This window comes from Podarcis erhardii (assembly GCF_964252035.2).
Source record: "Podarcis erhardii genome assembly, chromosome: 6".
NCBI classification, from domain to species: Eukaryota; Metazoa; Chordata; class Lepidosauria; order Squamata; family Lacertidae; genus Podarcis; species Podarcis erhardii.
The window spans coordinates 55,847,565-55,871,316 of NC_138510.1; the positions used below are offsets into that span (position 1 = coordinate 55,847,565).

General features: G+C 41.9%; 1 protein-coding gene across 5 annotated transcripts in view; it reads right to left on the bottom strand.

Annotated features, from left to right (window-relative positions):
• Positions 1–23,752, bottom strand: part of BEND5 (BEN domain containing 5) — a 721,515-nt gene that overhangs the window by 278,488 nt on the left and 419,275 nt on the right. For 4 of the 5 annotated variants that reach the window (XM_081868274.1, XM_081868272.1, XM_081868271.1 and 1 more), the window contains 3 exons: positions 23,060–23,208; positions 22,278–22,491; positions 15,107–15,297 (listed from right to left, as the gene is read on the bottom strand). The exons of the other annotated variant lie outside the window; for it this stretch is intronic. In XM_081868274.1, coding sequence (XP_081724400.1) covers positions 15,140–15,297; positions 22,278–22,491; positions 23,060–23,208 — 521 coding nt within the window. In that variant the 3' untranslated portion in view covers positions 15,107–15,139. Of the gene's footprint in view, positions 1–15,106; positions 15,298–22,277; positions 22,492–23,059; positions 23,209–23,752 lie in introns of those variants that run through there. 5 annotated transcript variants of the gene reach the window in all.

Genomic DNA, 23,752 nt, shown 5'->3' on the forward strand with positions numbered 1-23,752 from the left:
TAACTTCCATCATGATTTACAGACAGATAGATTTCCAATGCCAAAAGGGGTCATTATAATCCCCACTCTGGCTTCCAGCATAAAAGATCCCACAGAGATAGCCTGAATAATTACTATACATGAAGGCCATAAACTTTTGTCTTAGCTTGAGCTTGTCTATTGGAAAGACATCCAGTCTTGATTTAAGAACTCTCAGTGGTTGGAAAATCCAGTAGCCCTTGGTAAATTATTTTACTGGCTAATTATTTGACCTCTTGAACATTTGCAAATTCATAGTGCCTCTTATTTTCGGCAGCTAGGCTTTCTTATACTTTTCTTTGCAGCTTCTAAGAATATATCTCACAAAACTTCTAACAAAATCATTCCAGTGGACAAAAGCGATAATAGACCAAACTTATTTGTTACTCCTATATGTAATCATTTCAACAGTCACCATCCTAAAATTTCACATTCATATATTTCAAATAACTTTCACAAGGCTGACTTGATATATAGCACATCGTGCATGTGCATAAGAGGGAAGACTCTGAGCAAACCCGACTCCATCCAAACACTGTTCTTTATGCCAAAATAATTGTTCTGCACACTTTAAGCAAGACAGTGTATCTGAATGCCATCGTAATTCATTTTTATATACCATGTGCACTATATGGACTAGTTTAGCCATCAGCTAGCAATGAACTAAGTTGTATCCAGAGAGAATGTGAGTTATTGTTACTGTTTTGTTCTTGCTTAAGAGAGAAAAATAAAGCTCTGGTACAGTATGTCCTTTAAAGCTTCTATGACATGCACTGTGAACAGGGCCTCCCCTAGGATAACTAGTGCCCTGGGTGAGACATGCCTTCAAAACACACACACACACACACACACACACACACACACCTCCATTATCACAGCTTTTACTTTTAATATTTTTGTTTTGTTTCGTAACAGTTCCTGTCTTTCAGCAAGCACGCTTTATTTTAGAGCAACAATTATATTTTCCTTTAAAAATAAAAGTTATGAATAAAAAAGGTATCCAGCTGACCTCTTACAGCTTATGACTTTACTTTATTTTTTATAGTGCTTGCAGTGTTTATAGGATTTGAAGTGCTAAGCATTCGGTAACATTGTCTCACAGTAAAGAACATAGGACATCAGAGTGGAAAAACTGAAAAAGGAACATATTTTGACTCTAACTGAAGATATTTATAGTTAGCACCTGAACATTCTGTTGAATAAAGGGTTACAGCACATATTTTTTGCCACCCCAGCTCCCTGCTACCAGTACATTCCAAAGACGCAGCCACTGAGCTCAGGTTGGTGCCTCCCCCAGCTCAAGGCTCTGATCCAACGGCCAGGCTCACCCACCCCTAAGGCCGGCCCCAACTGTGAAGTGCCACAAAGTCATTGTTCTCCCCAGATATTGGGACACACTCCAAGGCACAATGCTGCCTATTAGGTTGAAAGACTGTCCCAGAGCCTGGTAAGCAAGAAGAGATCTGAGAAGCTCTTTCCATGCTATGTCTCCCCACTGCATGAAAAGCTTTTGAGCTCTCCGCCTTGTGTGCGCTTCCTTTTCGTGATTGCGTGCCAGCCGGCTGCCAAGTGCATAAGGCTGCGATCGCACACAAGCTAAACGTGCGCAAGTTGCGAGTTGACTGTATGCAGTTTGTTTAGCAAATATCTGTAAGAAATAAAGGAGAGAGGAAACTTTCCCCAGCCTGTCTCATAAGGAATCATTCTACTTCATTTGTTTAACCTTCTTTCCTAGGTGAGATGGTCCCTGAAGCACCTGCTAAAGGGGGGGGGGCAGTGGCTCTGGATTCTGTAAGCAGAGAAAAAGTTATAAACCAAAGGCATTGCCAAGGCCAGAGAGTTCCAGCTTTGCTAATCCCATCTGCCACGGAGATGCCAGGTTAAATAGCCAGGAAGCGAAGAGCAATGGTGATTTCTGCTTGGCTGCCTATTCGATACCTATGTTGCTTAGGAGATTTCTCCCTAAGTTATTACTTAAACTTAACAACCATTACAGCAAGATTGAAATTTAATCTGCGCATAAAATTAGCACCATAGCAGAAGGAAAAGAGGGGGAGGGTGAAAGAGCACGTAAGGCATCATTATAGCATTTTTTTAAAAGCTTTTGCATGGATGCTTGTTTTGCAGATGTTAGGTATGCAGTCTGAGGTGTGTACAGTTCCTGCAGAAAACATGCCAAGAGTATACTCAAGGTAAGTGGGTACTTGAACAACAAATCCAGGCAAGTAGGAATGGCCTAATGCAATTTAAGTTTGTTTTGATTATTAAAGTCAAGATCCATCGTTTCTTGTGTGTGGTTCAGTACACTGCAAGAGGGACAGCATCCAAGCGCCAAGTTGGATAAAAGCTGTGGAAGTCCATTAAGCAGCTTATAAAGATTACTGCCTTAGTTTTTTTGGCACCTGCCATACATCCACTCATAGGATACATGGAGGGAGAATATGGTGTATTTGCTCAGAACACAGCAAGAGGAGGCAGGAATCCAGAGCTGTTCTTATCTCTCTTGAAAAACCAGTGTTGCCCAACCCTGGCCAAATGGGCCTGTAACAGCCTCCAGGGTTGCAGCACTGGGCCTTACAAGCACAATGATATAAGCATCCTACTGTGGGGGAAAGTGCTTCTATTAAACCAGCCTTTCCATAACTATAAGGTAATGCTGCTGACCACAACTTTTTTTCTTGCCCATCCTGCTATGGTGGTTGGCCAGCTGTGCCACAGAGGAAGTTAGGAGTTGAGGTTTTGTAATCTCGTCAAACAACCACAACAGGACCATGAACATGTCAATTTTAGTTGCCTTGAACTATTCTCTTCCATACAAGGTAAAAACAATGCTCATCATAATTCACCTGCTTCTCCCCCTAAAAAAAGCAAGGCTAGTCAGCCCAGTACAGGCCCAATGGCACTGAGCAGCAGCAGAAGAAGAGTTTGGATTTGATATCCCGCTTTATCACTACCCTAAGGAGTCTCAAAGCGGCTAACATTCTCCTTTCCCTTCCTCCCCCACAACAAACACTCTGTGAGGTGAGTGGGGCCAAGAGACTTCAGAGAAGTGTGACTGGCCCAAGGTCACCCAGCAGCTGCATGTGGAGGAGCGGAGACGCGAACCCGGTTCCCCAGATTACGAGACTACTGCTCTTAACCACTACACCACATTGGCTCTCAACCCCCTATTGCTGGTGCTGCTTGCTTGCCACTGCCCCCTCTTCCTGCCACTTGCTCTTCCTCTTCCTTTATGCTGTGCAGGGTGCAAGAACACAAGAGAAGCTTGGCAGGGTGGAAGAGCCAGGCCAAGCAGCCCTGCAAGCCTGGAGCTGGCCTTGGTTCAACAGCACTATGATTGCATTACCATAAGGATAGATAGCTGCTGCTACCAACTCTCATATAAGACATGGTGGGTGTTATTTAGTGGATCTTTTACCTTTTTAGCTTCAGGAATAATTGCTTAGCTGGCAAGTGACTGGCAGAAAGAGAGAGAACCAAACCTTAAAAGTTATTCAGGGCAAACAGTGCCCTCAAATCCCCTGCTGAGTGATGTAATCCTATAACCGCAATATTGCAGCATGGTGAAGAGGCACATCAGTGGCCTCATGCTTTTCTAAGGCAGCTGCATTTAACTGAACATAACTTCAAGTCTGACCAAGTCTGGGCCCATCACCTCCTGGCAAATAGAAGGGGAAGAAATGGAGGCAGTGAGAGATTTTACTTTCTTGGGCTCCATGATCACTGCAGATGGTGACAGCAGTCACAGAATTAGGAGAAAGGCGATGACAAACCTAGACAGCATCCTAAAAAGCAGAGATATCACCTTGCCAACAAAGGTCCATATAGTTAAAACCATGGTTTTCCCAGTAGTGATGTATGGAAGTGAGAGCTGGACCATCAAAGAAGGCTGATCGTAGAATTGATGCTTTTGAATTATGGTGCTGGAGGAGACTCTTGAGAGTCCCATGGACTGCAAGAAGATCAAACGTATCCATTCTTAAGGAAATCAGCCCTGAGTGCTCACTGGAAGGGCAGATCGTGAAGCTGAGGCTCCAATACTTTGGCCACCTCATGAGAAGAGAGGACTCCCTGGAAAAGACCCTGATGTTGGGAAAGATGGGGGGCACAAGGAGAAGGGGACGACAGAGGATGATACGGTTGGATAGTGTTCTCGAAGCTACAAACATGAGTCTGACCAGGAGTGCCTGGCGTGCTCTGGTCCATGGGGTCACAAAGAGTCAGATACGACTAAATGACTAAACAATAACTTCAAGTGTGTCTTTGCACTTAATACGCATTTTTTTTTGGGGGGGGGGATACAAATAGCTGCTGACTGGGAAAAAGCTAGCAATTTTCAGGACCACAGTAGTAGGAGAAGGGGGGTTTACCATTTCCATTTCCTTCCCTATGGTGGCCATGACAATAATCACTACTGTGAAGCTGCTATTTGCATTTGCACCAATGAGTGATTTGGGGAATTGTAGAAAGTGTTTTTATTTCAATGCATGTAGGGCAGAGGACAGACTGGGTGCAGTTGTTTTGTAAGAGTTTGATATGATCCTTGCTGAGTCAGTCCCAACTTCCATCTGTTCTAGCATTCCTTCTCCAAGTGCCTCTGTCAGCTCACAAGCAGGGTATGAGCATGATGAGCATGATAGCATTTCCCATTGTTTCCCACCACCCCTCGGCAACTGCAGCTCAGAGGTAAAGTGCGCCAGAACATTTGGGAGAGGGGTAATTATTAGCTCTCATAGCTAATAGCTGTTGGCAGATCTAAGTTCCCTAAATTTCTCTAATCCTTTAACAAAATGTCATCACAACAAATGAATTAGATTACTACTTTCACCCAACTCATAATTAGGTTATGTGTAGCTTTGCCTTGTGAGGCTCCTTGGATTTATTTTTATCTCTGCAAACGAGACTCAGGGAAGGGAGCAATGCAGAGCAGGGCATTGCTTAATGTTGACTTAAAGGACAGAGGGGGGATATGTGGCCCTGCAGGTGTCAATAAACTACAGCTCGCATCATCACTGACCATTAGCCAAGTTGGCTGGGGTTGGTGGACACTGGAGTCTAACCACATCTGGAGGACCACAGGTTCCTCATGTCAGCTTTGAACTAATAGGTTTGGGGGTTCAGATCCCACTTCTGCTCTGTATTCATTTAGTTGCTTTGGGCAATTGTGTTTGGTGCTTAGATCCATTTTTTTACCTTCCAAGTTTGTTGCCTTGATCAAGCAGCATGTCTTCATCTAGGCCAACATTTTGTTTCCAGTACAAAAGAGGCCAGCCAAATTTATCTGGCAAGCTTATGAGGTAGGCATGAGGTCACCAACATACCACTGATGCAGTCCTGAGCATCTAGAATTCCGAGACAATGTCTCTGAACATGGAAGTTTAATTTAGATAGCATGACTAACAGGAGAGGCTTCCAGTGACAAGTCTGGGATGGAACAGAGAAGAGATGGGTGGAGCTGTAAGGGAAGCGTGGTGGGACTGGACAGGATGAACAGGGATTACTGCACCCCCAGTTTTGGGATGAATCACCCAGAACTGCTTTCTACAACAGCAGCTGTGTGACCCAATGCAAGAAGAATGAGGAAAATCAACTTGGGAAGATGGATGATGGCAACAAATTACAAATTAAAGGGAAAATAATAATCAGGCATCCAGCAAAGGGACATTAATTACATTTCAAAAAGCAACATTCATAATTAATTTTCTGATGCCCTTACAAATAGGAACAAGCTGAGACAGTGGTTTCACCATGTTTCTAAATTGCTAAATTAATTAACAGTCAATCATCACAGAGAAGATGAAGGCATCTTTCTTTGACATCATTCAGTAATCTCTAAGGGAATACTTCATTTTCTTCCCTTTTTTAATGAAAAAGGATTACAAGTTTATGTTTTCCCCCATCTACATATTTAGATCAACTTTCTCCTTCAGAATTTTAGCAAATCATTCCAAAATGAATTCTCCTTCTCAATTAGCATAATTCCTCAGAGATAGGAAATCAACCAACACTGTCAAGTCATAATCAGTTCGAACATGCAAAACGTTTCATTGAGGTCAAAGAACAGCTTCAGCAGTCATAGACCATTTTGTTGCTATTGTTTTGTACTTAAAAGTCACTTGGCTTGAAAGGAGAGGGTGGGTATATAGGTGCTGTGCTGAGGAACAGATACCTGCTTGGAGTCTTACTTATTTTAGTACATTTGCATCTTACCTTTCTTAGATCACAGAGCTCATGGTAGTATACATAGGGTTTCCATGCGGTCTCCCATCCAGGTATTGGCCAAGCAAAGACCTGCTTAGCTTCAGCAAGGTAGCTCCAGCATGTGCCCTCAGACCATGCCCCAAAAGTTTGTTTCAGCTTTGAGCAAAGCGCAAGCCGGCACATCTCTGCAGTTAAGTCTAGATTGGATTAAACCAGACAGCTGATATTAGCCTGCCTTGAGAGGGCATACACAATAGAAAGCAGGGTAAAAGCGCTTATATAAAAAGGAATTAATCAATAAATAATACAGTTCTGATAGAAGTTTAACTAACTAAAGATTTAAGTCGTAGCCAGTCTGTGAGAATGACATTTTAAAATTACAAAGACGAAGGACACAACTGCACTGCAGCGTACAACTTTACATTCTTAGATAGTTAAGACTGAGTTCAGAGCATGCTCTGGCACTGAAACAGCAATTCCATTTTTACCTGCTAGAATCCCTAGCATTTTTGCTATAGAATTTTTGCTACAGGGCTCTATTTTATCCCCCATGCTATTTAATATCTATATGAAACCACTGTTTGAGATCATGCAACTTTAGGGAGAAGTGTTACTGATATGTGGATCAAACACAACTCTGTTTCAGTGGCAGTGCTATAATTACTGCTTCAACATGGTTACCAATTGCATGGAGACGAACAAACTGAAACTCAAATCTAGACAAGGCGGAGGTACTGCTGGAAGGTGCTACTTCAACTGCACTAGCTTCCAGTCTGTTTCCACGTCTAATTAAAAAATGCTCATTTTGATTTTTAAAGCCCTTTATAGCTTAAGACTAAGGTAACTGATGAAGCATTTGCCTCCTTGGGTAGCTACTAGAGACTATATTCCATAGAGGGCTTCCTGGGGTATCCCCACCTTCTGATGTGAAGGAAGTGGTTCCTAGAAAGAGGTGGTGGCGGCGCTGATGTGTTTCCACAGCTTACAAATAACTTTAAATTTACATTGTTGTTGTTTAGTCATTTAGTCGAGTCCGACTCTTCATGACCCCATGGACCAGAGCACGCCAGGCACTCCTGTCTTCTACTGCCTCCCGCAGCTTGGTCAAACAAAAATTTACATTCATCCTATTGTTTTATCCTTTTTATACTTTTGTGGCTTTTAGGTTTTTATATTTTTGCTTTTACATTTTTTTCTAAACTGTGACGGAAAGATAATTGAAGGGCCAGACAAAAATACAATAAATAAAACTGTAAGAAGCAGCTAGTCCTCCATCATATCTCACCATCTACGCAAAGATCAGACCTACATATGTAAGTAGCCTAAGAGTACATCCTGCTCACTCTAAGTATCATCACTCAGCAAATTCCAGCTCCTGGAAATTTGGGTATGTGTAGCAGTGTCTATGTGGAATTTCACTGAAGAGTGGAAAGAACTACCACAATTTTGCTGTGACACACTAACCAAAAGGATGCCATAGCAGCAGCCTCTCTGTAGGATTGTGTCCTCTGCAGAGTTAAGCGGAAGTAGAATTTGATCAAGTAGAAGGAAAACTCTCATTCAAAGCAAGCGGCACATCCATTTCTCAAAGGAAAGAAGTCAGTGACCAGCCATGTAAAATTTCTTGTTGAATAATTGTTCCAATTTTAAAATCTAAGTCATTTTTCTTCCTATTAGAAAGCCTGGGGAGAAGAGTCTTTTGAAATATCTGAGATGGTAAAATTTAAAAATTAGCTACTGAGCATGAAGTATGCAATAATTGCTCTTCATAACATTTTTATTGCCTCTACATTCTTTGAATTATTGCTTTAAACTGCGCTGTGCCATTACGATGAAAAAAATGGTATCAATAAAGTATGTGTGATTGATGTTAAGATTTTATCACTTTAAGACTATGAAAATCAGAGGCATGCCAAAGTAAAACCATTTTTCATGACATTTCTTCTTAATTCATAGCAATAATGATACCCACGCATTTCATTTACCAGGGTGTTTTGGGCAAGTGGTTATGCCCACATCGAAATCCATACATCCTATGATTCTGCGTGCCATTATATATGCAGTTTGAGTTTTAAGAATTACTTTGCTTCTAAGATGTTGTGCACCGTGTCTTACATTCTTACTGAAAGTAAACACTGAATCTTTGCCCAAAAAAAACCCAGTTAATGAATTCTTAAATACTTATTTAACATATATTAATTATGGGTAAGAAATTCACACAGCTCTCAACATTCAGTGGCATGAGAGTAAAGAAATGACTGGGAAGGGGCTCCCACTTTGCTAGAGGAGTGTGTGTACACACACACACACACACACACACACACACACACGATCCTAATGCCTGCCTACACACATTACTTCCAGGAGTGTTTTGATTATGGACTTCTCATGGACTACAGTATTAAAAAATATGCAAGCTGACACTCTAAAGAGCAATTGCACTGTACTGAAAGGCATACCAGGAATCCAATGTGGTCCAGGGGTCATGTGGCTTATAGAAGCATGAGAAACAACATACTACCACTTACAAATAGGAAGCAAGATACAACCCTGAATAGCTCCAATGGCAAAATATATATTAGCATCATTGTTTACGGAAAGACTCATTGTTAGGTTGTATTTCTCTCTAGTTCTTTCACAATTCCTCTTTCTTATAAATGCACACCCAAATGGGAGAAAAACGAAGACACCAAATGGAAATTCAATGTTATAATGATTAATGTCCATGGTGTGAAATTGAAGATGTCTACCCCCATGCCAGAAATCTACCAACTATACCAGCAACATCATAGTCTAAAGAAGCCCTTTTTGCAATTTCCTATATCACCACCCACCACCAGGAAAAAAACCACGTGTGCCAGAAGTAGTTTATTTTGAATCAGGCCATGGATATTACGAATTATAGCAACAATGTTTAAAATATCAGGCTCAACAACTCTTCTGCAACCATAATGCTCCTCATGTTCATGGGAAATAAAGAGACCCCAATGATATCCAGTATATCTGACATCTAGTACCCCACTGATATCCAGCAATATCTCTTTCCTTACATATTAACAGATCCAGACTTGCATTTTGAAAAATCTACTCAGCACTTGCATAAGCCCATGATTCCCAGCCTAAACAGGACAGGTTATTTGCCACTGGGATGTGGGATTCCACAGGCCCATTCCCTGATTGTAAATCACACATTTGCAGCATTGTAATCCCAAGGTAACACCCTAAGTGGTGGCATATAAATCTTTAAAGTAAATATATGAAATTGAGCCGGAACTAGTCAAGCTTTTGAAGAATGGGTGTTGTCTAATATTTGGGACATGAGAAGCCCACATTCAATGTTCCTGCTTTGCTAAAAATCACTTCGTGCCACCACCAATCTAAGCATTATTTTCCCATTGAACTTACAGAATTGTGGCAAAGATGATTAAGGTAATTCTATGCATTCAGAAAGCTTGGTTAAAACATTTGCTTTCCTTTTAAAGAGATAAGATGTAGGTGACTAAGCAAGACACAACTGTACTTTTATTCCAAGTGCTGAAGCAAAATGCAGCACAGCAATTTTAATAGGCTTATATAAACTTCAGAAAAGCTTGAACATTTTGCAGAAATCCAGTCAACCCAGACCAGTCTTCTAGCAAGGAACTTCCAACTTTTAGAAAATCAGTATCAAAATAAATTAACATTATCCTAACTTCCCTACATTCAACTAAAACATTTGCCTGTAATAACTGAGAAAGATACCGATGAATCCTGACCAAACCTATTAAGAAAACTTCTTTGTGTATTTCACCATCCACGCACAGTGCTATATGCGACAGTTTCAATGCACATGAGGCATATACCGTATTTTTCGCCCCATAGGACGCACCGGCCCATAGGACGCACCAAGTTTTTTGGGGGGGAAATAAAGGGGAAAAAATTTATTTCCCCCCCCAGGCGCTTGTGGGGCCGGCAGCGGGGAGAAGCGCTCTTCTCCCCGGCGCCCGCCTTCAGACCAGGTCCGGGGACAGCGGGAAGACGCGCTGCGCCTCCCAGCTGTCCCCAGAGCTTGCATTTGGGGGGGGGGAAATGAATAAAAAAAAATTATTCCCCCCCAGCCGCGGCTGCCGCCCCAAGCCTTGCGCACACCTGCCCGAAGCACGGGGCACCCTCCGGAGGGCTCCACGTGCTTCAGGCTGCAGGCTGCCGCCCCAAGCCTCGCGCGCCCGGCGGGACGTCCCGCCAGGCGCGCAAGGCTTGCAGACACTCGCCCGAAGCACGGGGAGCCCGGCAGGCTGCTGCCCCAAGCCTCGCACTCGGCAGTACCTCCCGCCAGGCGCGCAAGGCTTGTGGACACTCGCCGGGGCTGCAGGCTGCTGCCCGCAAGCCTTGTGAGCCCGCGGCAACTCCCGCCGGGCTTGCAAGGCTTGCGGATAGCTTCCTGAAGCCTGGAGAGCGAGAGGGGCTGGTGCGCACCGATGCCTCTCGCTCTCCAGGCTTCAGCGAAAGCCTGCATTCACCCCATAGGACGCACACACATTTCCCCTTCATTTTTGGAGGGGAAAAAGTGTGTCCTATGGGGCGAAAAATACGGTAGTAGGGACAACTAGGTCCAGAAAGTAAATACAATATGGAAAATTTATCGTAATAGAAGGTGGCCAACCTTGAAGATGGCCCAACTTCAATCTGGACAAAACTTCACGGGGTTTTTATATAATAGTAAATGCCAGCAGCAAAGTCAAGCACCCAGACCGTCAGCTATCAGTTGCCCAAATAGGCAATGTTTTTTTTAAAAAAGAACCTGATTGCGCCATCTAGTTGACAGAAAGCATTCTCCAGTGGGTATGCTGCCTGTTGGAACCAGAATGGCAGCAACTATGGACAAAGACATATCAGAAATTCTATTTCATTGCACACTTTCTATTCTTCCACATGCTCTGATCATCTAGAAATAAGGATGTAGGGGTGGGGAGTGGGGACAGGAAGAGCAGGAATGTGTATCTCAACATGTCTAAACTTTTACACATTAATCTAAAATACATTTCTAAATGTCTTTCACAAAAATGACTTGTTTTACTTATTTAATAAGATTTATATACTGCTTAATCATTCATAAGCTCTAAGCTGCTTACACAGAATATAAAAAGATTCATTCATTGTATCAAAAATGTTGATGAACTGAACATCAAAACCAAGTTACAGTAACTGAAAAATCTATCAAAATATAAAACCGGCAGTTGTTAGAAATTATATGTAAACATTACTTGTTTGGGTTGGCTCACATGAATCTGTAGCAGGTGCCCAATCCAATCTAGTGACCAGTTCCTAGACCACTGTGACCAAGCTATTCTAGTCCAGAAGTGGCTGCAACTGTCGTACAAACCAAAGCTGAAAAAGGTGCTCCTAACTATCGAGGCTACTGGGGCCTCCAATTATGGCTCTAGATCCAGAGCACCTCCAAACTGTGCACCTGCTCCTTTGGGGAAGTGCAACCCTGTCCAGGGCAGGCCATTTCTCAGAATTTTAAGGTGCTCAACCCTGCAAACAATTTCCTGGAAGTAGACAAACTTGCATAAGGTTGCACTGTTGATACCTCAAAACCACTCTTTGTATTGTTTGTACTGTTGCAGGCGGCAGAAATCAAGAAGGTAAATACATTCACAGACAGCAACACACAAGTTAAACCATGAATTATGAGTGGTGTATTAAGCCACAAATTAGTGTGGGGCCTGCGCGCTCCAGTTGCATGGACTTCAGCAGTTCTACTGTGGTTTTCTGTTCTAGTGAATCCAGGAAACTGTGGTTTAATCTCCTGACCCACAAATTCTCATTTTCAGTCCCTAGTATATAGAAAAAGTATATACAATCCTATGGAAGGTTATTTACAAGAAGCTCCACTTACAGGGCTTACTCTATAGTAAGTGTACTTAAGATAGCTGCCATAGACTATTAATGTAACCCAATGGGTTAAGTCCAGTTGTGGATTTATTTGCTTCAGATGACGCCTTTGCTAACAGAAAGGGAAGGCAAAGCAACTCACTCATTCTCCTTGCAATAGATTCAACTTGTATTTTCAACACATTTTTTTAATACAAAAAAATTATCAGAGTTTGGATTGTTTTTCAAATAGATTAAATGCAGATTATATACGAGTATAGTCCAGTGGCCTCATTAAAGGGATTTGTTTGCTTCTCTCTCTGCCCATCAAATTATTCCATCCCAATCATGTAGTTTTGTTTACACTATTATGAAAATGCACACCTTCCCCAAAGATAATCTTAAAAAATGCAGAGCGCACACAACTTGGAAGTACAATAGATGAGAAAAGAAAGATGCTTACTCAAACCTTCTTTGTACAATATACACAATAAAGAAAAGTGATCTATATGTTAGTTATCAAATAATTTGAATTGCCTAGTTTTACAAATTTAGAATGAGTATGTCCTCCTGTGGAAATCCTGTTCTTATGCACACTTAACTATGACTGTCTTACCAAAGTTGACAGGACTCACTTTTCAGTCGATATGCCTAGGGTTGTATTGTTAATAGTTGCTTTATAAAATAAGACACAGAAGTTTTAAAAAATGATGCTTTCATCAATGACAAATAGGACCAACACACACTCCTTCACTTTTCTAAAGCTCTAATGAGAAAGCCAGTGTTTCCATCGCTTATAGTTCCATAGTTGATTTATAGAGACTAATAGTACCACATCTTAGCTTTTTCTATTACACTACATTAGAATCAGAATCAGAAGAATATTTATTTGCATCAGCCACTAGCCAAAGCAATAAAATAAAATAAATGTACTGAAGATAGAGGTAAAAACTTAACTATACAAAATACATTTTGGAGGTTTACATCAATAATAAAATAATAGATCTTATTGTAATTGCCTCCACTAAAAACCTTACAGTTTTTGCTGTCACCTGATCATCTTGATCTGCTAAAAGAAAGGACACAGTAGCAATGGTTGAGTGACCCAGCATGGACAATAATACAGGGGTAGTAACCTCACTCCTCAAATCTTTATAGAGTGCAAGCCAGAAGACATGAGCCAATACATGATTCAATACTGCCATCTCCACGTGGACAGAACCATTTTTCCAGTGGAATTTTTTGAAACAGAAGGCAGTATATTCAATCTTGCGAAAGTGAAAGCGTAACTGTATTTTACAATTGTTACATTTTGCAAATAGCGTGCCAAGGTGTCAAAATGACTAAGTGGAAAATAATCATACTATGGACAAAATGTCCTTATTGTGGCCAAATTATTCTGTCATTCGATATCATATAGGCACTGTCTAATTATATAGGCACTGTCTAATTTGCTTTACTGAAGCCCAGTGTTAATAACTGTTGTGATAAACCAGAAAAGTAAAGCTTTTGGTTGACAATTTTACTCCAAGTGCTCTCATGACAATCTTGCAATACTAAGGATAGTATACCAGTGGGGTTTAAATTTAGGTGAAGCCAATAATTAAACGTCCTACACAAAACCTGTAATTCAACAGAGGGGAGATTAGCCTCTAAGCACAATGAAGCATTTGGAACACAGGATGTAAGAGGGGGGAAATTGCCTTAGGAACTTAGATTGAACAGCTTCTTTAGATACAAGGCAAGTGCCTGTCCAAATCTGAGCCCCATATAATAACTGTGCTAGGGGTTTACTTTTAAACTAAATTATAATAACTGTTCTAGGGGTTTAGTTTTAAACACAAGTGCTGACGGTATGTGATTGCCACTTTTTGTATGGAAAAAGCGTGTCAGAATGTTGGCACTTTGAGATGGTTTTTCCTTTGCATATTTCTGATGTGCTCCCCATGACCCTGCTGACTGGAAAATAAGGACGAGGTATTTAAAGACTTAGGGACACGGGTGGTGCTGTGGCCTAAACCACAGAGCCTAGGGCTTGCCGATCAGAAGGTCAGCAGTTCGAATCCCCGCGACGGGGTAACCTCCCGTTGCTCGGTCCCAGCTCCTGCCAACCTAGCAGTTCGAAAACACGTCAAAGTGCAAGTAGATTAATAAGTACCGCTCCGGCGGGAAGGTAAACGGCGTTTCCGTGCGCTGCTCTGGTTCGCCAGAAGCGGCTTAGTCATGCTGGCCACATGACCCGGAAGCTGTACGCCGGCTCCCTCGGCCAGTAAAGTGAGATGAGCGTCGCAACTCCAGAGTTGTCTACGACTGGACCTAATGGTCAGGGGTCCCTTTAAATAAAGACTTTAACTTTTTTGATCAACTAATAATCCATATACCATCTATGGGCCCTATAGTTTATTGAAAACACCATTACTTTAGTTTTCTTGTAATTCAGCCAGCTGTTCTCTGAAGAAACACAAAGCCATTAGACTACATGGCCTCCAGGAATAACTGCAACATACATACTAAACAGGAACCACAGCTCAAATACAACATTTTGCAGATAAAATATAGTTTTTCTCTCTTTTAAACTGAACAAATCAATTTTGGGCACAATCTAGATCATACGTGCTCTGGAACAATCATACTGACTTTAATGGTATCTACTCTAAAAAGCTTGCATTCCAATAAAACATTATGAAAAAGCATGAAGATGTTTAGTTCATTAAAGGAAACAAGTCAACTAAAAAGAAATCTGTTTGAAAAGCACTTTGTGAATGAAGTATCTTTATTCCATGGAGCAATAGAATGACAATGTAGTATATAGGTCTGGAACTTGCAAAATGATCTGCCACAGGCTGAACCACAGTCAGCATGTCACTTTCCTTGAAAAACTAGGGAACTTGATTCTATTTTGCTGTAGTACTTAGATGAGTAGTTTCTCAAAACTGTTTAAAAATAAGCCAGTATTTCATAATACAATCCACACCAAAAGGTCACTATAGCCCATCACCCCAACACCATGAAATCAAGACCACCACCAGAGTAAAACACTAATACTTTATTAAAAATTCAAAATTTATTGCAAATTATATTTTGCTTCTCTCCTTTCTTCATTTTTACATGATTTATTGATATCCATGATTTTTTCACAAATGTACTTGTTGACTTTGGAGAGTCTCTGTGCAATTTCAGTTTCGTCCACAGTTTCTTGTGCTATCCTGTCATACAAACATTCTGAAATGGAAAAAAAAAGACATTAAGAATGACACCTCAACAAATGTAAAACACAGCCGATGTGATTGAGCAAGGTAACAGGCATATGCAAGAGATAGCAAGAGGGCAGCGTTTGTTGACAGACTTCAAAAAATTTGGCTTATGCACATGGTTTTGTGCATGCAGATCTCTGGATCATGAACAAAATAATGTACAATAATACTTTTGGCTACATTTTAATACTGCAGTGTGAAATGTTTCTGGTTGATTTGTAGTTTGGATCATAGGCTACTAATCACAACCCAACATTTAACTCCATTAAAATTAAAGGCTATAATCATATGCACACTTCTCCATAGAACACTTTTGAGTAAACAGGTTTAGGATTACACCAAAAAGGAATGCATATAGCATTATTTGACTATTATCTAGCACATATTTACACTTTCTAGCTCTGAAGTCTTGTTTTCTAGGCTAAACATTTCCACCATATCACACAACCATGGTCACAAACTCCAGAGAAAAGTCTATGTTTCTCAATGTTCCCTTTGCTGTTGCAGATAGCAGATTCCCTAGTCATTTCCAACAAACGTTCCCCCTTTTTCAAATTTTGTTTTCCTGAATCACACTAACACTGGTAGGCCGAAGAAGTGGAAGCTGACCTATGCTGAACATATAAGTGATGCATTATTCCAGCGGCAGCACACTTCTGTGACAGACAAAGAACTATGAAGTCTCCTCTGGTGGACTTCTGAGGTGCTCTAAAAGCATTAATTGAAGTAGGGTTACATTGGCCAACATATTCTATTGGAAAAAGAGCACACAAGAAAGGTGTAGTCAAGAGATACTTCCAAGCATCTTTAATGCCCAAGGATAGTTGAAGGCAGCAGACTGAAAGAGATGAGGATATAATCCAGAAACTATAAAGTCATTGTAATCTTTGTTCCAGATTTTGGAAGGAATAAATGGGCTGTGAATAGCCTGGTTACAAAGGCACAACTTTAAGAGGGCGAGCCCTGCTACTCTTAGAACTCCATATACTCTCTCTAAACACACACACACACACACACACACACACACACACACACACACCATGGTGGCAAAGTGGCAAAAAAATATAGCCACTGTGCCTGCTGGTCCTTACTATTGCTTTAATGGCTTCCAAACTGATTAAACAACTTCTGCTTTGCCTAATATTTTCCCCACCAGCAATTTATTGCTTCATTTGGTAGAAAACCACGGAGATTCACTAAATTAACAAGTTTTATAGCATTGTTAATGTACCATATTAAAGTTATGACAATTAAATATTCTATACCCTTTTCAGTTTCCTCTGACACCTTTCAGAAGTTTTAGAAAAGGTTATTTTTCAGTGACAGGGTTTACAATGTTTGCATACCATACTTTTTAATAACTTCCTTAAAATAAACTACACAACAGGGACTACTAAAGAGCAAGACATATTAGCCCCATTAAGGCTTTACTCCATTTTTTAAAAAAGATGTATTTTAAGGAAGCTATTCTAGGACCAGAGAATAAAAGTAAAGACCTCATCAAACATGGATTTTATGAGCTCTCATCTTGAAATGCAAAAATTATTGGGCAAGGAAAAATATATTTAAAATCCTAGTTATAATCTAAGCTGAAAAGGGTAGCTGCCGATATGAATTAAAATGAGGTCTGAAAGAGCTGGGGGAAGAACCGTGGCTAAAAATGGTGTTCTAATTTAAACACTGATGGCTGAACTGTGATCAAGGAAAACTACCTCCCACCCCTTCTTCAGTACCAGAACACTGAATATTTGAACTGAAAAACAAGGCACAAGCACACAGAGAGGGAAATTCAAGTTATTACTGTGCATTATTGAAATCTACCCATGCTGGCTGTTGCTGTTTTATTTCCAGCATGATTCCCAGATGAACCATCATCCCAATGTTAAATTCCATCTCACAGTCTTGCCAGTGAGGGGGAAAAACCAGTACAATAAACCTTGATGTGCACACAGATCTGGTCTAAGTGCATTGTTGCATCACTGCAGACATAACCCTGATGATTAGCAATGAGTGTGAAAGTTCCACTGATTTCACTAAAATTTCCTAGACACAAAATAGCCTGTGCAGGATCATAAGTTTAGAATGGAGTTGTTAAGCTGTTGCAGAATGTTGAGCGACAACTCAGCTTACTCTGCACACTTCAGCTGTTACTAGGGTTTAAGGAGCCACAAAGTCAGCTTCCCTGAACACTACTAATTTTACTCATTCCCAGAACATTGGCTCGAGAGTCCAGAAACACAAGACAGCTGATTAACTAAGCCTGATGCCGCCCCATAACTAAAAATATTCTGAGAGAAAGGAAAGAGCTCCTAGATATTGGGCACAACAGGATTATCTCTAGCAGCACAGGAAGATGTCTTATAGTCAACCGAGTGAGACAGTGGGTCCATATAGCTCAGTACTCTTCACAGTGAACACTGCTGAGCCAGTCAGACGGGTGTCTTTTCCAGCCCTACCCCGAGACAGCAGAGAGTCAACCTGGGCTCTTCAACCTGCGTTCAAAGCATTTGCTATGCCACTGAGCTACAGCCCTTCTCCCTGCTCATTTCTGCTCCTTCTCAGTAGCACTTGGAGCATCTCAATTTTTTTCTTTCCTTGATTGAAAGCAGTTTCTGCACCACTCCAAGTTAACTTCCTATTCATAAGAGCTGCTCCAGTAGCATCGTTGGTTTCCATGCCAATGATAACCTGGCTTACAGTCTTGCAGTGCTGGTGTGAGGACCAGCCTTGTCCACGTGGTTTCTTCAAGTGCTACGAGGAGTTGCCATGCACATATATCTGTGTCCCTGGTTAACAGATGAAGTGGGGCTTACCCTCTCTTGTACTATGCATTGAATTGGATGTGCATAATACTTAGTGAATCCACTTGTTTTCTTAAGCTACGGAGAACTGATATTTATATCCTTATGCATCATTTAGATAGTACCAGACTTAGATGATGTGAAAAGAATGTTTGAGGGTTCCTTGTGATTATGTATTCTCTTTCAGTGATATAAAGAAGTGATCGTGCTATACATGGATACACATCAAGACATGGTACGTGGGAACAAGGCTGACATAAAAAGTCAATTTGGCACGGCAAAGGAGAAATCTGAATACATTTAGTAGAGATGCCCTCCAAATGTTGCCAGACTACGAGTTCCATGATAGGCAGTGTGATCAATGGTCAGAGATGATGGGAGCTGAAGTCCAGCAACATCTGGAGGGCCACAGGTTTCCTATCCCTAATATAAAGTATGCAGGTCAGAATATATAAGGTACACCTAAATCCCATTGAAATTAGAGCCTACATATTCAATCCTAGGCATGCGTTTTAAGGAGTAAACTTCATTGAATACAATAGGATTTGCTTCTCAGTAAGCATACATAGGATTGTACAATTAAGCACATTAATCGTACAATTAAGAACATTAATTAAGTACTTAAGTTGCATCTATTTCAATGCATTTTTAACTGGGTTTATTTTTTCTGGATTGCAACCAAATTTGAAGAAGCTTTGAAACATAGTTCCTTGATTGAAAAAGATAGTCAGACATGCATACTCTTTTACCATTTCTAAAGGTGCTGTCAAACAAAATTTCATATTAGTTTTATTTTCAGAAGCAGGGATTTTCATTCAAATGCCAGATTAAGTATGGCAATGCCTTTCTACTTATCAAACTGCCTTAAGGTGTCTATTTTCCTCTTTAAAATGGATTGTAGATCCTCTGTCTGCATTTTGAATGAAAATTTGGAGATTAGAGAAGTGGAAGGCTTTATATCGACATATATTTTTGTATGTATGTAGCTATACTCTTTTTTGTGTGAGAGAATATCTTAACAAAGTCTCAATGCAATGATTGATTAAAGGTGTCCTCATACGCTCAAGATCCACTGGTTGAGGGCCAGAGAATATGGTACAAGTGCTAGTAGAACACATCACTGCCATGACAGACACCCTAGTGAAAATATCAAATACATCAACAGAATGGCTAAAACAGGGCAGAGCTATGGGCAGGAGACACTACGACCTACAATTCTCCAGACTACAGACATGGCCCCATCAACAGCTGAACATTATATCATGCCCAGCCATGATGCAATTTTCCTCCCACTGACTTCGATGGGAAGGGGTGGGAAACGAAAAATAGTCCATGAAGGTAAAGGTAAGGTAAAGGACCCTGGACGGTTAAGTCCAGTCAAAGGCAACTATGGGGTTGTGGCGCTCATCTCACTTTCAGGCCGAGGCAGCCAGCGTTTGTCCACAGACAACATGACTAAACAGCTGTCTGTGGACACTCCGCGCATGGAGGACCGTGACGAGTGCCAGAGCGCATGGAAACGCCGTTTTCCTTCCCGCCGCAGTGGTACCTATTTATCTACTTGCACTGGTGTGCTTTCGAACTGCTAGGTTAACAGGAGCTGGGACAGAGCAACGGGAACTCACCCAATCGCAGGGATTCGAACTGCCAACTTTCTGATCGGCAAGCCCAAGAGGCTCAGTGGTTTAGACCACAGTGCCACCTGCATCCCTTTTGTCGTCATATGACAGGCCATATGACACAGTGTAACTCAGCACCCAATCACAGCACACCACCACTAGCATATAAACCCAACACAGGGGGAGCACAACTTGGTCTGGAAACCAAGCCTTAGGAGCAATGGTTGAGGTAATTGGGTATGTTTAGCCTGCTAAAGAGGAGACATGATAGCCATCTTCAAATATCTGAACAGATGTCACATGGCAGATGGAGCAAGCTTCTTTTCTCCTGCTCCAGAGGACTAAAACCAATAACTTCCAAGTTACAAGAAAGGATATTCCAACTAAACATCAGGAAGAACTTTCTGACAGTAAGAGCTGTCCCACAGTGGAACAGACTCCAATGAAAAGTGATGGACTTTCCGTCCTTGAAGGTTTTTAAGCAGAGGTTGAATAGCCATCTGTCATGTATGATTTAGATGAGATTCCTGCATCACAGGGGGTTTGACTAGATAACCCTCAGGGTCCCTTCCAACTCTACAATTCAAGTGTTCTATGACTGGGCATGTAGGACATCATACAGACGTCATGAGAGCCTGTCTTCTCACTCACCCCAAAACACCTGCTCCAGCTTCAGTGGCAATGGGCTGCTGACTATTGCTCATTCTTCCCTGTCAGTGACTCCCTTCTCTTAAAAGATACAGGATCCACTTGAAACCTCATTCTGCACAGACCATGAGAAAGGTCCAACACATGACAAGCAGTAGAGACTAGGACATTTCCAGCTTTTGCTCATAGCATCCTACTTGTTCCAAGCATGTGCATACATCCTTGGAAGATTCATCACAGACACAAAACAGATGAAGGTGTCCCTAGGATGCAGCTGGTACCACAAGGAGAACCTGTTCTTCTGTCTATTGAGCAACTGTCATAAAGAACCTGCTAGGGTGAATGATTGGCCATCCCAGAAAAGTGTTTTTCTCTTTCAGGGTCCACTCTATCCCAGATGCACTGAGCTGAATAAAGGCAATTATTCTGCAACATAGGGACGCGGGTGGCACTGTGGGTAAAACCTCAGCGCCTAGGGCTTGCCAATCGCATGGTCGGCGGTTCGAATCCCCACGGCGGGGTGAGCTCCCGTCTTTCAGTCCCAGCTCCTGCCCACCTAGCAGTTCGAAAGCACCCCTAAGTGCAAGTAGATAAATAGGTACCGGTTTATAGCGGGAAGGTAAACGGCGTTTCCGTGTGCTGCACTGGTGCCGGCTCGCCAGAGCAGCTTCGTCACACTGGCCACGTGACCCGGAAGTGTCTCCAGACAGCGCTGGCCCCCGGCCTCTTAAGTGAGATGGGCGCACAACCCTAGAGTCGGATACGACTGGCCCGAAAACAGGCAGGGGTACCTTTACCACTTTACCTTTACCTATTCTGCAACATGTTTTTTGTTGTTGCTGCTGTTGGTAGGGTCATACTCAAGTAGGATCTGGCCTCAGGATGGGACTCTGAGAAGGGAAGGAAGGAAGCCTGACGTGGTGCTTTCAATGGTTGTTCACTCATGAGTGGGCAGGCCTATCAGGCTGCACAAGTTCGATGGTGACAGCGTGCAGTAGGCAGTCATTTGGCAAGGAAGAAGGAAAAGAGAGAGGTAGAGGCCTACTGAGATTCTACTCAGCAGCACTGGACTATCAGGCAAGATAGCAAGGAAGGTGACTGGTCACATGGGGTGCTAGGGGAAAGAGTGGGCCAAATGGTCTGGTTGGCCCACGCAGCAGCCAGGCTATTGCTTCATGCAGTGCTCCTCCTGATTTGCTAAGGTGTGTCAAGTGGGAGGAGGGGGGCTTCCCATTTTTCCTAGTTGTACCCTCAATTTTAAACTGGCACTCCTGCCATGTAAAATGTGAGCTGTTCCACCCAGCTATGGCCCCTCCTCCATCCATTATGCTCCTGGTATCTATGGCTGCGTATGGTGGATGGGGGCAGCATTATCTGGACTCTCATTTTCTTCTGTGTGTGGTGCTCCAAATGGTGGTTGTGAAGACAGTAACTCAAGTCAAACCCCTGCCAGGAGATACCTGGGGACCTGCAGTATTGTGGTCATTGATGGCTATGCCAATGGGGCTGCTGGAGTGAGGTGCTCTAACGTTGTGTGTTGGGGTACGACCCTGGCATTGTGACTTCACTGACTCTCTCCATTTGTGAGTAGGGATAGCAATGGTCAGTTTTCAATGTATGCTAGGGGCATGTCTGTTGTTTTCCCACCATTAAAGAAAAAAGTGGTTATGTGTTTCCCGCCTCTTCTCCTGGGTTGAGCATGCATAGGATATATGGGCTTTTCTGTTGGTGTAGCAATAGCATATCTCTCCTGCCCACAACAGTGTAACTGGAATGTGGAATTGTGGTGCATATTTGAGTAATTAAAAAAAAAAAAAAAAAAGAGGAAGAAAGATTCTCCCATTTCATCATAGCAGTATTGCATGCTCCAAGTCACGTACCTCTGACAATGCTTAATTTGTGAGGGGACAGAGGAGGTTTGGGAACGGCGTCTTTCTTTTTTTTGGTGGCGACTCCTGTGACGCTTCTGTTCTTAAGAACATCTGTTCCCCAGATCATAACCGCTAAGTTTTTTGTATACTTTGAATCCCCTTGCGTTACTTGCAGTTGGTGCCATTTCTCCTCATCTACCCAGATGCCGCTGCCAAGATGGACCTGAAGTGTAAAGGGAGGGAAATGCAGTCAGTTTTCAAAAAGCAAAGAGCATCCACATTAGTAGTGATTTGTTTAATATTTCATAAGAACCAGCCACTGATCTTAAAAAATAATACTCCTGCAATATCACAAGGTTTGAAATGTTAGAATTAACTTGAAACTGAGTTCTGTATACATTCATGTAAACTGAAAGCAAGTTATATCAGAAAGTGAATTCATACAACCATATAGGCTCAACGATGATTGAAATACTAGTCTCCAAAAGACATATACACACATAGATATCTATGAATCAGATCTAGGAGTTCCGAGTTACTTTCAAAATCTCTCACATAACTGTGTCTAACACATGAGAAGACATTCCAGCTCTTCTAAAGCTATGATTTTCATCAGGTGTGTGGTCTGTGAGTACATTTTGCTGAACAAATGCAAAAACCACCAGGAAAGGAAACCACAACTCAAGAAATGTCTGTAAAGGGTTCTAGATTTCTCTTGGCCTGATATGAGTGACATGAAATTCACCTAAATTCCACATGACAAATATTTATGAAGTAGCCTCCTAAATTACCTTTCCATTCTCAAGAATATATTTGTCCATTACTGGAACAGCAGCAGGATAGTATGTTGATGTATTTGCTTCCTCACTGAAAGCATTCTGTACTTCAGGCTCAGGCTCAATGGATTCTGGCTGAACTTTTTCAAGGTCTAGCGCAGGACCTACACAGTCCAGAAAACAGCATTTGAGTATATCAGGCAGCATTAATTTAAACAGATTACACTGATTCTATAAAAAACTGGATCTAACTCAAAATCCCAGGGCTCAAAACATGTAATCCACATTCAGTACAAGGAAAGCACAACTCTATCCCAGATTAATCCAGATATGGGCAACATCCAATTGTTGTTGGCATCAGTCTGTCTTGAGAGACAATGAAGGAGTGCACATTCAGGGGTAAAATCAACATATGGTCAGGAGTATGGATAGGCAAACTAAAGCCTGGGGGCCGGGTGCAGCCCAATCGCCTTCTCAATCTGGCCCGTGGACGGTCCTGGAATCAGCGTGTTTTTACATGAGTAGAATGTGTGCTTTTATTTAAAATGCATCTCTGGGTTATTTGTGGGGCATAGGAATTCGTTCATTAGATGATAGATAGATAGATAGATAGATAGTCCGGCCCCCCACAAGGTCTGAGGGACGGTGGACCGGCCCACGGCTGAAAAAGTCTGCTGACCCCTGGTCAGGAGTGAGGGTGAGGAGGAG